The 12,820-nt window shown below is 41.4% G+C and overlaps 1 protein-coding gene across 5 annotated transcripts in view; it reads right to left on the reverse strand.

The window, feature by feature from the left end:
• Positions 1-12,820, reverse strand: part of Fancc (FA complementation group C) — a 178,368-nt gene that overhangs the window by 51,646 nt on the left and 113,902 nt on the right. For all 5 annotated transcript variants that reach the window (XM_076836736.2, XM_076836733.2, XM_076836734.2 and 2 more), the window contains 2 exons: positions 6,301-6,414; positions 5,284-5,348 (listed from right to left, as the gene is read on the reverse strand). In XM_076836736.2, coding sequence (XP_076692851.2) covers positions 5,284-5,348; positions 6,301-6,414 — 179 coding nt within the window. The remainder of the gene's footprint in view (positions 1-5,283; positions 5,349-6,300; positions 6,415-12,820) is intronic.

The raw sequence follows: 12,820 nt of genomic DNA on the forward strand, positions 1-12,820 counted from the left end.
TTCTGCCGTGTTTCTTCATGTATGTGCTCCATCCACTCCTTCTCCTGGGGATCCCACACTTACACATTGTTCTACTTGACATTGCTTAAGTCCCTTGGATTTCGGTCACCATCCTTCATTCTTCTCTTTGTTCCTCTGACTTGATAATTTCAAATGGCTTGTTTTTGTGTTTTCTTTCTTCTGCTAAATCAAGCGTGCTATTGAATCCTTCTAGTGAGTTTTTCAGTTTAAGTATCTTATTGTTTAGAATACAAATTCAGTACTGAGATTTGTTTAATTAGTTTTTATAATCTCTATCTCTTTGTTGATATTCTCATTTTATTTCACATACTGTTTTTCTGATTTTGTTTAGTTGTCTATCAATGTTCTCTTACAGTACACTTGAGACTCTTGAAGATAATTATTTGAATTCTTTGTCAGGTAATTCATAGATCTCCATTCCTTTGGGGCTGTTTCATTTGGTTAGGCTGCAATTCCCTTTTTCTTTGTGTGTCTTGTTATTTTTATGGGCTTGTAGTTTTCTGGGGGAAAAAAAAAAGATAAAAGATGACCACCACCTCTCTCAGTCTTCCCAGACTGGATTCGCACAAGGGAAGACCTCCACATATCAGCCCAACTGGAGTTTCAGGGGATCCCTCTAACCTTTTCCAAGAAGGTGTCATCTTTATATTTGTGCATTTAATTTACAAATTATAGAGCTTCACTTTTTATTTTTCAAGAGCTTATAATCTTTTGCTCCCTCTGGTGTACACATGTGGTACTGCAGTTTCACTGGCACTACAACAAGCAGCTGAGCTTTTCATGATCCCCAAACATGGAAAGTATTCCAGTTTCCAGTCAATGCTACAAGTCAGACAAGAAAGAACACGGTCCTTCTGGCAGCCCCCAGAAGAGCCAGAATGTGAGATGCACATTCCACTCTTCTTTTTCTCCCAAGGGAGAGGCCATAGCTGGTCACTTTCTCCCCATCTTACTGAGCTGGTCCAGCCTCCAGAAGCAGCATGGTCAATTCTTTGGTGCTACAACAAATCACTGAGCTTTCTTTGTCCGCTGTGGCCCCAAGGTATCCACAGCATGCTGGCTCCCCAGTGGTGCTCTGAGTCAGCTGAAACAGAAACCAGCTCCTTGGACAGTTCCCTGAAGAGCTGAAATGACGGATGCATGTTCCAATCCTCTAGTTCCTTTCAGAGAGGAGTTGTAAGCTGGGCTTTTACTTAAGTCCTGATCATGTGTGCCAGCGGGGGAAGTGGTTACACTGTGGATACGACAAGGTTTTTCTTACCCATTTCAATGTGGATGTTCTTGACTTGGAATTTGTCTGCAGCTTGGTGGTGACTTCTTAACTTTCTAAGTTCTCAAGATGGCTGTTTTGGCCACATACTATTTTTTTTTTTTCCTTTTTCCCAGCACACATTTTGTTTTTATGTATGTATGTACGTATGTATGTATTTATTTATTTATTTTAATTATTAGTTGTTCAAAACATTACCACATACTATTTTTAAGCTGATGTCTCTGTGGGAGAATGAGATCCAGGCTTCCTATTCTGCCATATTTTTAATGTCATTCCTGAATAATTCCTTTAATGTTTACTATCCATTGAGTTTTCCTCTTTGGTAATGATCTGCTTATGTTCCTTGCCCATTTCCAGAGCAGAGTATCTGCCTTTTATAACTGGTTTGTGGTAGTCCTTCCACATTTTGCATACTAACTTTTTTTTATCAGTTTTATAAGTTGCAAACAGCTTCCAAGTCTGTGATTGGTTATTTCCAGGTGTTAACAGTGTTTTATTATTATTGTTGTTATTATCATTTTGTTTATTCCTAGTTGATTTTTAAAAATTTTTTAACTATATGACATTTTGGGAGTCAGGTGTAGAGAGTGTATACACACTGATCTTATCCATTTTTAAGTTCCCTTTAAAATTTTTCAAATTATATTATTCAAAAGATAAATTATTCAACATAATCGAAGTCTTTACCTGACATGTAAATAAGTGCGTCTAAATATTCTTCTTGCTACCTAGAGAATCTTGTTTTTTAGGCATACATCATAATACTACAAAATTGATCTATTTTAAGTGTACTGTTCAATGATGTTAATATATTTCCTCAGTTACAAAATCATCAGCATCATCTAGCTTTAGAACATTCCCATCACCTTAGAAAGCTCCTGAGTGTTCATTTGTAGGAATTCCTTCCCCTTCTGTTCCTTCCCCAAGCCCAAACAACCAATTTCTTTTCTGTGTCTATATCTGCCTATTCTGAATATTTCCTACAAATGGATTCATAATATCTGTGGACTTTTGTGAGTGAATTCGTTCACTCAGAATCTTACTGAGGTTCATCCACATTGCAGCCTGGGTCAGTTCCTTCTTGCTGAGGAAAATTCTTCTATGTGTGGAAATACCAGCTCTGTTTAACCCTTCATGAGTAGAGGGATATCTGAATTGCTCCCACTTTTTGTCTGCTACCAGTAATGCTATGAACATTCATATAGAGCATGTGGGTGCTTCTTAGCTATTTGTACATACTTTTTGGTGAAATCTGTATTTCAATCTTTTGCCCATTTTAAATTGAGTTATTGTCTTATTGCTGACTTCTTCATATATTCTAGACATGGAGGCCTAAGCAGATGTGTGACTTGAAGTATTTTCTTAGTCTGTGATTTGTCTTCATTTTCTATAAAGATGGTAAACAGGTTTTTTGGGGAGCGGGTGGTGCTGGAGATTGAACCCAGGGCGTTGTGCATGGTAGATAAGGGCTCTACCACTGAGCAATACCCACAGCCCCATAAAATTTGTTTATCCATTCACTTGTTGATGATCCTTTTGATTGGTTCTGATTCAGAACTATTTCAAATGAAGCAGCTATGAACATTCACACACAAGATTAGTGAGTGTCTGTGTGTTCACTGGTTATGAGAAAAGACACAACATTGGACTGCCAAGTTGCCCGGCAAGTTATGCTTCATCCTAGTCAGTCGTCACAAGTGGTGTACCATTCACATTCCCGTGAGCTGTGGAGAGGAGGTGCACATCTTGGGCAACACAGGCGAGGGCTTTACACTTTAGTCATCTGAGGGACTATGAGGTGGCATCTCATCTGATTTTTTTTTCTTGTTTAATTTTTTACTGTGGTAAAACATAACAGTTAACTATTTAGCTATTTATAAGTGGTAATAATTCACTGACATTAAATATAGAACATACAGCACTGTCTTCTCCTCACTACTATCTATACCCATTTGTAACATAAACTTTTAACACATTAAACAACAACTCCCTTTCTATCCTTCCTCCAGCCCCTGGAAACCTCTATTCTGCTTTCTGTCTCTAATGAATGTGCCTATTCTAGGATCTCATATAAGTGAAATTAAACACTATTTGTCCTGTGTCTGGCTTATTTCACTAAGCAAGATGTTTTCAAGGACTGCCCATGTTCTTGCACATATAAAAATTCTATTCCTTTTTATAGTTGAACAGTATTCCATTGTGTAGGATAGACTACATTTGCTTCTCCACTCAACTGATGATGGACATTTGGATTGTATCTACCTTTCAGCTACTGTGGCTAATGAACATTTGTATACAGATGTCTGCTAGAGCTCCTGCTTTTGATTCTGGTATTGGTCAACATTTTGGGGAAGTACCAAACTGTTGGCACAGTAGCTGTATCCACTTATATTCCAACTAGTAAAGCATAGGGGCTCCAATTTCTCTGCAATCCTCACCAACACTTGTCTTCCACTTCTTTCTCTATTATTATTATGGTCATCCTACAAGGCGTTTCCCTAATGGTTAGTGACATTGAGTGTCCTTCCATGAGCTCATGATTCAAGTCCTCTACTTTCTCCTTGTTTGTATTTTTTGTTTTGCTTTGCTTTGGTTTTTTGTTGTTGTTGTTGTTTGTGGTATGCTGGGGATCAAAATCAGAGCTGCCAGAGCACCTAGGCTTCCCTACTGATCAACATCCTCAGCCTCTGCCCATTTTTGAACTGGATTTTTTGTTATTGTTGAAGAGTTTATTACATATTCTAGATACCAATTCCTTGTTTAGAGATATTATCTGCAAAAGTGTTCATTCAATTCAATTCGGTAGGCTAACTTTTGCTTCCTGGTAGGGTTCTTTGAATCACAGAATTAAGTTTTATGTATTTATTTGTTTATTTATTGTGCTGCGAATCAAATCCAGAGCCTTGTGCATGTCAGGAAAGAACTCTAGTACTGAGCAAAAAAATATTCCCATTAAAAAGTTAATTTTAATAAAGTCCTATTTGTATATTTTTTCTTTGTTGCATATATTTTTGTGTCATATCTAAAAAATCATTGCCAAGGGCTGGGGTTGTAGCTCAGTGGCAGAGCACTTGCCTCACAAGCATGAGGTACTGGGTTCAATCCTCAGCACCACATAAAAAAATAAAGAAAAATAAAGATATTGTGCCCATCTACAACTAAAAAAAAAAAAATTAAAAAAATCATTGGCAAATCCAATGTCATGAGGATTTTTTCCAATTTTTCCTTCTAAGAATTTCATAGTTTATTTTAAGGGTTAGATGCAAGGAATTCATAAAGGCTGAAGGCAAAGACCATTTCTGATAAAGTTTCATTTGGCAATAGCTTTATAGACAGACAGACGGACACACACATACACATTCCCTCAGACCCTAGATTTTCTTAATGACTGTTAAAAATTAAATGCTCACCAATGAAAACAATTTTGTATTATTTTACAAAGCAAAGAAACATGTATAAAGATGATTAATTGCTTTTTAATTTGTTTGAATCTATTTGATTTGTTTAGTCTAGATTTTAGAATATTATGTTTCTTAGAATAGGTCATATGTGCACATCAAAGATCTGTTGCCTTGTAAATACCCCATGTACATGCTCATGCATATACGTACACTCTCACGGTCGCAGGGCAGGGGACGAGCAAGGCTCGCAGAGCACACACTTGCATTGCACAGGATCTCCTCTGACATGGTGAGCAACCCCAGGGTGAGCTCAGTGCTCCTTTTTCTTTTTGTGTCCCTGACTATACACATAGGGATTTTCACCTAATGGGTCCACAAAACATGTGCATAAATAAATTTATTTACTGTCCTATGAGAGTTAAGGAAATACTAATGGAAAAAAAAAAGGTAAAAACCTCACCAATTGGCCACACAGGATATGCCCATAACTATGAACATGCATGTCCTCTGGTTTGGAGGCGTTTTCTCTTATAACTGAACTGATACATTTTGAAATCTGAGAAGAGGAACACTTAGCTGAACACCTACCGTCTTTGAGTGTTCGATCCGTTAAGATGACCCTCCCTGAGCTCAGACACTAACGATGCCACCATCTGTAAGACACAACCAGTTGTAAGTGAGCACCTGCTGCAAACAGGGTCACATCAGTCCTGGTATGAGTGACATTTCCACTGCAGTCCCTTAGCCCCTGCCCTCTGCCCTCCTTTCCTTGTATTTTCCTCAGGCAGGGTGAGAAGGAGGCAGTGCCGAGGCATATTTACCATAAGTGGGTCCAACACGTCTTATTCTGCATTCCTACCTAGCAGTGAGCAACAATTTATTAATTTCCTAAAAATTACAAACAAAATCAATAAAAACTAAAAACATGCTTCAGTTCATTCACTTCTTTCTAAATTTTCTTTATTTAAAAAAATTCTTGGGGCTGGGGTTGTAGTTCAGTGGTTGACTGCTTGCCTCACATATGTGAGGAACTGGGTTCGATCTTCAGCACCATATAAAATAGATAAATAAATAAACATTCTTTTCATGTATTAAACTTTCAAAAGGGCAAAATGACTAACAAACATTAAATATCTCAAAGTATTTTGAGAAGAGTTCTGTCAAGGTCATATATTTAAATTTCTTGAATATGGTTAAAATTAAAGGCAGAAGAAAACACAACTTCGTTGCTAAGATGTAATATGTAACATTGTGTACTAAGTTACTTTGTGCATTTTCTACTTTCCTTTACCATAAAATTCTAATCAGTTTATTTTAAATAAAAGATTTGTTCAAGAGCACACGGTTGTGTTTATACTGGTTAAGGAATGCTCTTCCCCCAGAGAGGCTGATTGCTTGATTTACTAAAACCTTTCCTGGTTTCCTTCTTCTTCTCATAAGCTTCCTTCTCACAGTTCTTCCTTACATGGCCTTAAGTCCGCCCAAGGTAAGAAGATATAAACAAAGGAAGGTTAAACAACCCTCCTGGAGGAGTGAAGTATTTCCACTTACCCACCCACCCCCTTTTTTTTAACATTTCAATACTAATAAATTTAACATACTCACATTTTTAAGCAAACCAGGACAGTAATCCGCAGGTTCGTACCCAAGACACTGAGTGAAAGGGCCAACTTCTTTTACATCAAATCTGAATGCTGAAAGTATATGCAATAACAAACCCTAAAAACCAAACAGAAAGTGGAAGAGTCGATTTCTTAGAAGTAGACGAAAGGCCTGTGATGTATGCCCAGAGTCCGAGTCGTCTTATGGTCCCGATGACACCAGCAATTCCCCTCTGTCTAAATACCCAGCTCGCTTTGATTCAAGGAGAAAAGAAAACATGTTGATATTAAAATCATAACACTGATATAAGGGAGGTCAGAGGTGCAAGTGGATTGAAGAGGGAAGAGGAGGAGGAAAGGAGTGTACTTGGGAATGAGACTGATAAAACTATGTGTTATGGCATGAAAGAATATGGCAAATGAATATGAATATTATGTATAATTATAATGTACCAGTGAAATATAGTAAAAAGATGAGTTGTTCTAAATAGAAATAAAGCTTGTTTTTCAGAAAACAATATGAGCACAAACTAGAAAAAAACACGAAAGAGTAATAAAATTAATGTACAAAACCTAAAATGACAAACAGTAAAAACACAAAGATGAACATGAACAGATGACTTTTAAGAAAAACTACAAATATCTGCAAAAGAAATAGATAAATGTTCATTTTAATAGTAAAAAGGAGCAAACTAGGGGCAGGATTTATAGGTCAGTGGTAGAATGCTTGCCTAGCAAGTATGAGGCCCTGGGTTTGATCCTCAGCACCACATAAAAATAATAATAAATAAAGGTCTTATGTCCATCTACAACTAATAATATTTTTTTTAAATTGATTTTGCTTTTTTTAAAGAGTAAACTAGAACATACACACACCAGTTCCCACTTAGTGAATTAAAGCTTTCTGCAGATTTGAACACGTAAAGCTGCTGGGTTCTACACAACAGGAGCCCTGGGAGCTACTGGGGAACACACGTGGGGACTTCTACTTATGCCAAGGTACCCCTGGAGTGTGAGCAGGTGCACCAGAGCCCGCAGGCCATCTGGACTTCAGGACAGTGCCTGCTCAGGAGTGTGCCACCTGCACAGGACTCCTTGTAGCTAACAGGCAGCTCTGTGCAATCAGCTTGAAACCAGGAACCACCTGCCTTGAGAGTGAGCCACACCTCTCATGCACGTAGATACACTTAAGGAAACAGATCTAAACAAGACAGTGGGAATCATGCTCAAAGACATTTGGACCGGTTGTGTCATCATGGAAAACGTCTAACAGCAGGGGACAATTCATTTGTTACACCTTTATACAATGGCTCATTGCAAGCCATTAAAGTAATTATGAAGAATGTAGGAGAGCATTTTAAATGCTTACATTATAGAACTAAATGAAGAAAGGAAAAATAATCCATACCTAAAAATTAAAAAACAACAACAAACATACAAAAAAAAAAAAAAACCCAGAAGGAAACATCACCAAAGGTAACGGTCTTCAGGGTGGAGCTACGATGGGGAGTTGGTTACGTGTGTATATATAATCTTGCCCCCTTCGACTTCATTGTGTTTTCCAGCTTCCTGTATGTGTGTGTGTGTGTGTGTGTGTGTGTGTGTGTGTGTGTGTGTATTCCTTTTATAATCAGGAAAAAAATTAAAAAGTGTTTTATTTGGAAATATTTAACAACAGTTTTATTGAAATAAACCCTTCATACACCATAAAATGCACCCCTTTTACTTAACTCAGTGGGGTTTTATTATATTCACAGTGAAACAGTCATTTTATATTTTTTGTTGTTTTCTGGAGACAGTTTTATTGAAATAAAATAACCCCCAGGTTCCATGGGGGGGCCTGACCCGGAACCTGGTGGGTCTCTGTGCAGACCAGACTGTGGTGCTTGCCAAGAGCCCAGACCTGCCTGGGATCCTGCACACCAAGCTCCAGGTAACACTCCTGAGTCCCTGTCTGAGATCAGCACAATGTTTTCCAAACATCTAGTAGGTTAACAAGAGCTTCGAAACACCAGCACTCAGCAAAGAAATTCGTTTCTAAGCAGCCACTACAGACCAGCAACACACACAGCAGGCTCCTTAAAAAGAAAAGGTGGGGAACTTACGAGGTGAAGGTGAACTTGTGTTTTTTTGGTTGTCAATGGCCCTTTTACTATGTGGTATATATGCATGTATGTATTGTGCTAAGGATCGAACCCAGGGCCTCACACATGCCAGGCAAGCATCCTACCACTGAGCCACAGCTCGGCCCTGAAGGTGAACGTTTAAAAGGTGTAATTCTAAGGCTCCTTATGAGAGTGAGGAAAAGCTGCATGGACCCTGTGCAAAATGTTCTTTTCTTCTTCCAGTCAAATCTGTCCTGAGTACAGAAAGTAAGAGCTGCCAGGCAGTGGGGTGGGGACAAACAGAGGTGTGTGGCTCAGGTCCACAGGGGGAGGGCAGCTGCTCTCACTCTCCTAAGGCACTCACAGTGGGGGGTGGGCTCAACCACACAGGGACATCTGTGTTCTCAGCAAGTGAGCAGGGGGGCCAGGCAGTCTGGGCAAGGGAAAGCCCTGCTGCACATCAGACCCACGGCAGGAGTGGGGGGTCAAGGCAGGCTTGGTCTGGACACTAGGTGGGTGCAGTCAGGTTCTTGGAGGAGGGAAGTCCTCGCCAGGTAGAGGGAGGGTAATGCTGGAAGCCCCTGCTGCCAGACCCTGTGTTCTCTTTAATAAAGCACAACATTTCCCGTGTGCCAAGAGTGTTCAAAGAGCTTTACACATGGAGACTGGTCCTCACAGAGTCTGCCTGGCAGATGAGGAAATGGGGAGCTTAAGTATCCTGCCGGCAGCTAGGCACCTACTCTCTGGCCAAACCTCACAAGGAAGTGCCGGTCCCCGCGCTCTCCAAGGCAGCTGGGGGTGTTTTAACATCGCCAATCTGACTGGTCTCCGTGTGAGACTCTGATGGCTCCCATTCTCTTACCACAAGTCCAGGTAGCATCCCAAATCCAGAGGCTAGGCCCCACTGGCTCTGCAGCAACCCCTCCTGCCACAGGCCTGTCCTCCCCTACCAGCTGGTTTGCCACCCCAAAGGACCACAGCCTCTGTAACCTCTCAGGACATTTGTCCTACTCCTTCTGCCTGGAGGGCTTTCCTATCTCCTCCACCTGGTTAAATGTCACTTTTTAAGGAATTCTAACAATTGTGACAACTAAAATTTGTTGAGTACTTACCATGTGTGAGGCCCTGGGCTAAATTCCTTAACTATGGCATCTCACCCAAGTTTTCTGTTTTTTAATCAAATTCCATTAAGCAGAGTTTCAATTAAGCCACTCATAAACAGGTGGCTATGACTACAATATTCATATAAGTGACCCTTAAAAAAATTGAAGCACAAGGTAATATAGACTTGAGTGTACAACAGAAGGAAACCAGTTTCAAGGGAGAAGCAGCTATGAGACTATAATTCTTAAGCAAAATAAGGCCCAGGCTTAACCCAGTGCCTCCCGCTGCTCTCCTGCCCTACATGAAAGATGACTTCCAACACCACCCGAGCACCACAGGAAAGTTGAAACACAAAGAAGTCTAACGCACTGGCCAGATTCTAAGTGTGCAATCAGCACCTGTGATCAATTCCTAAGTAACATTTAAAATGGCCACAGTCTCCAGCTACTATTTCCACACCTGCATTTCCACAAACTGAACACACAAAGTCTTAGAAAAATGGCATTCCAAGACTGGCTGCGTGGAACCATGAGTGGCACTAAACTCTTAATGCACTGGGTGTTCTCCTAAAAATGCATATCCAGGGTGAAGTTTAACTTCCAATATGGCACACTAAGAGATCAACGACAGCTAGCAACAGAAAGGACGATTTGAATTATCTACTGTAACGGAGTTGCCAGCACCACTGTTCTTGTGCTTTGTGCCCATGACGAACACAAAGGGGCTGCATGAACACAGCATGGGGACCAGGACAGGACACAACCAAGGTAGCTACAGGGGCACCAACAGCAGGTGGTGGATACAAGGGACAATCCGAGGCCCCAGGCAGGATGACATCAGAGTTTATCACACTACTCAGAATGGCACGCACTTTGGAACTTATGAATTGTTTTATAAACAATTTTTCAATGGAATTTTTCATTTAATATTTTTGGACCACAGTTGCCCGTAGGGAAAAGAGAGAGTAGAGAGAAATTGTGGATAATAGGGAAAGTAATATCATTTAATTGGCAGATCTCTTCTTAGGGCCTCACTAAGTTGCTGACATTGGCTTTGAACTTGCTATCCTCCTGCCTCAGCCTCCCCAGTCACTGGGATTACCAGCTTTAAAGTGATTTTTAAAAATCAAATGCTATATAGGTTCACAGTCCCCAGCACACACACACACACACACACTACAGAGCTAGTTCCCAAACCTATTCATTCATTCATTCATTCGTTTTTCCTTGTCCCATTTAAAAAAATAAATAAACCTATACCACAAAACTCACCATTGGTGAGAAGACAGTAGGATGGGTATTCTGTTGCTGCTGAGAGCACAAATTTGTAAAGTTATGGGAAACCACTTGATAATATGTAGCTGCCATGGTTTTAATGTGTCCCCTCATGGATGCCCCAGTGTTGAGAGGTAGGATCTTAAAGAGGTGATTAGGTCATGCGGGTCACCAATGGATTAATGTTGTTATCTCAGGAGTAAGTCAGTGACTCAGGAGGCTGAGGCAGGAGGATCACAAGTTGGGGGCTGCCTCAATAACTTAGTGAGGCCCTAAGCAACTTAGTGAGACACTGTCACAAAAAATAAAAAGGCTGGGGTGTGGCTTGGAGGTGGGGTGTGGCTTGGAGGTGGGGTGTGGCTGGCTTGGAGGTGGGGTGTGGCTGGCTTAGAGCAGGTGTGGCTTGGAGGTAGAATGCCACGGGGTTCAATTCCCAATACTGAAGAGGAAAAAAAAGAAGATGGGCTGGAGAGTGTAGCTCAGTGGTAAGAGTGTTTTCTGCCTGGCATATGTGGAGGCCCTGGGTTTCTGCCCCAGCACCAATAAGCAAGCAACTGACAAATAAATAAAAATAAAAATGATTAAGCATTTTAATAGCTAAGACTAGCTTTTTTACTGCCACCTAGTGACAAATAGTCTAAACACACAATCATTAAACAAGCATCTGGCCTTGGACAAAGAGAAATCCTGCAGTCATTTAAGCAGTTTCTTTTTTAAACGCTGGAATGGCAATCTTAGGAGTCCTCAACCCCATGCCCTCATTTTGGCCAATTAGGAACTGCGTTTTCAAATATGAATCAGTAGATACAACAAGTATGTGTATATAATGAACAGGTTCTGGCATTTAAAATGTGCAGACCCATGGCCTGGACCTGTGATCTAAAATCCTTTGAGGGTGGGAAGTGCGGAAACCAAGGTGGCCGTGTCTGGCTTTAAGCCCAGGGTTGATTGGGTCGGAGTTTTCATCATGAAGGAGCTTGTCTGAAGCTTGGAAAACCACTGAAATGCTCACGCCACCACGGGGAAGTTTTATAAGAGAAGTTTCAACTTTAGCTGTTTTCAGGTGTTCCTGTTGGTCCCGGACTCACTGTATCTGCTCTGCCTTGGGACAGGCAGCACATTCATGGGTGGGTCAGGGACACCGGAGTAAGCTGGCTGTGGTCTGCGCATGGATGGGGTGTGGAAGACTAGCTGTGGGCTTTGCTCAGGCAAAGTATGGGAGAGCGAGCCGCGGTCAGTGTTGCCAGACTGAGACAGAGCACGTATTTTATGCTTCTCCAAACAATCTCTTCATCTGATCATTGAACTCTTGCAGAATTTCCACGGCTTTACTCTCTACTGCATGTCTCTTTGTATTAAAACACACACACACACACACACACAGAGTAAAACAGAATCCTCATTCTTTCATTCAATAAGACACATGTTGAGGTGATCTGTATGCAAGCCACCCACCTGAGCTACCAGGTAGGGAGCCTAGAGTCTGGTGATGACCATGGAGATGAGAACAGCCATAGTGCGTGACTTAACACACCAAGTGCTACACTTAGGGGTGAGACGACCACTGTGGGAACAGGCTTAGAGAGATGTGTTCCCACTGGTCATTTTCAGGGTGTTCCCAGAGTATCAGGGTCTAAACTGACTCTGGTGGCTGGAGAAGCAGAGAGAGCAGGAACGAATGATATGCTGGGGGAGGCAGAGGAAAACAGGACTGGAGGGCAGGGAAGAGAGGGGAAGGGGCCATCTCCAAAGACTCCTGTCGCCCCTGTGCCTCCAGGCTTTCATGGGGCTCCTAAGCACAGCCTACCCTATGTGGCCTCAACCCACCTGGTCAGACTCACTTTCAAGCCTTCCTCTTTGATCCCTGGGTGAAGCCAGGGTCCTTTCTGGCTGCCAGAGTCACCCCAGGCCCAAGGCACCTAACAGCGCCCTCCCCGCCCCAGCTGCCAGCATTCCACTAATCTCTCAGAATCTGCCTTCTCCAAGAAGCCTGCTCCGGGTTCCAGGGGGGTAAGACCTGGTCCTCCAGAAGTCTCCATGG

This window comes from Callospermophilus lateralis, chromosome 17 (genome assembly GCF_048772815.1).
Source record: "Callospermophilus lateralis isolate mCalLat2 chromosome 17, mCalLat2.hap1, whole genome shotgun sequence".
Classification (NCBI taxonomy): Eukaryota; Metazoa; Chordata; class Mammalia; order Rodentia; family Sciuridae; genus Callospermophilus; species Callospermophilus lateralis.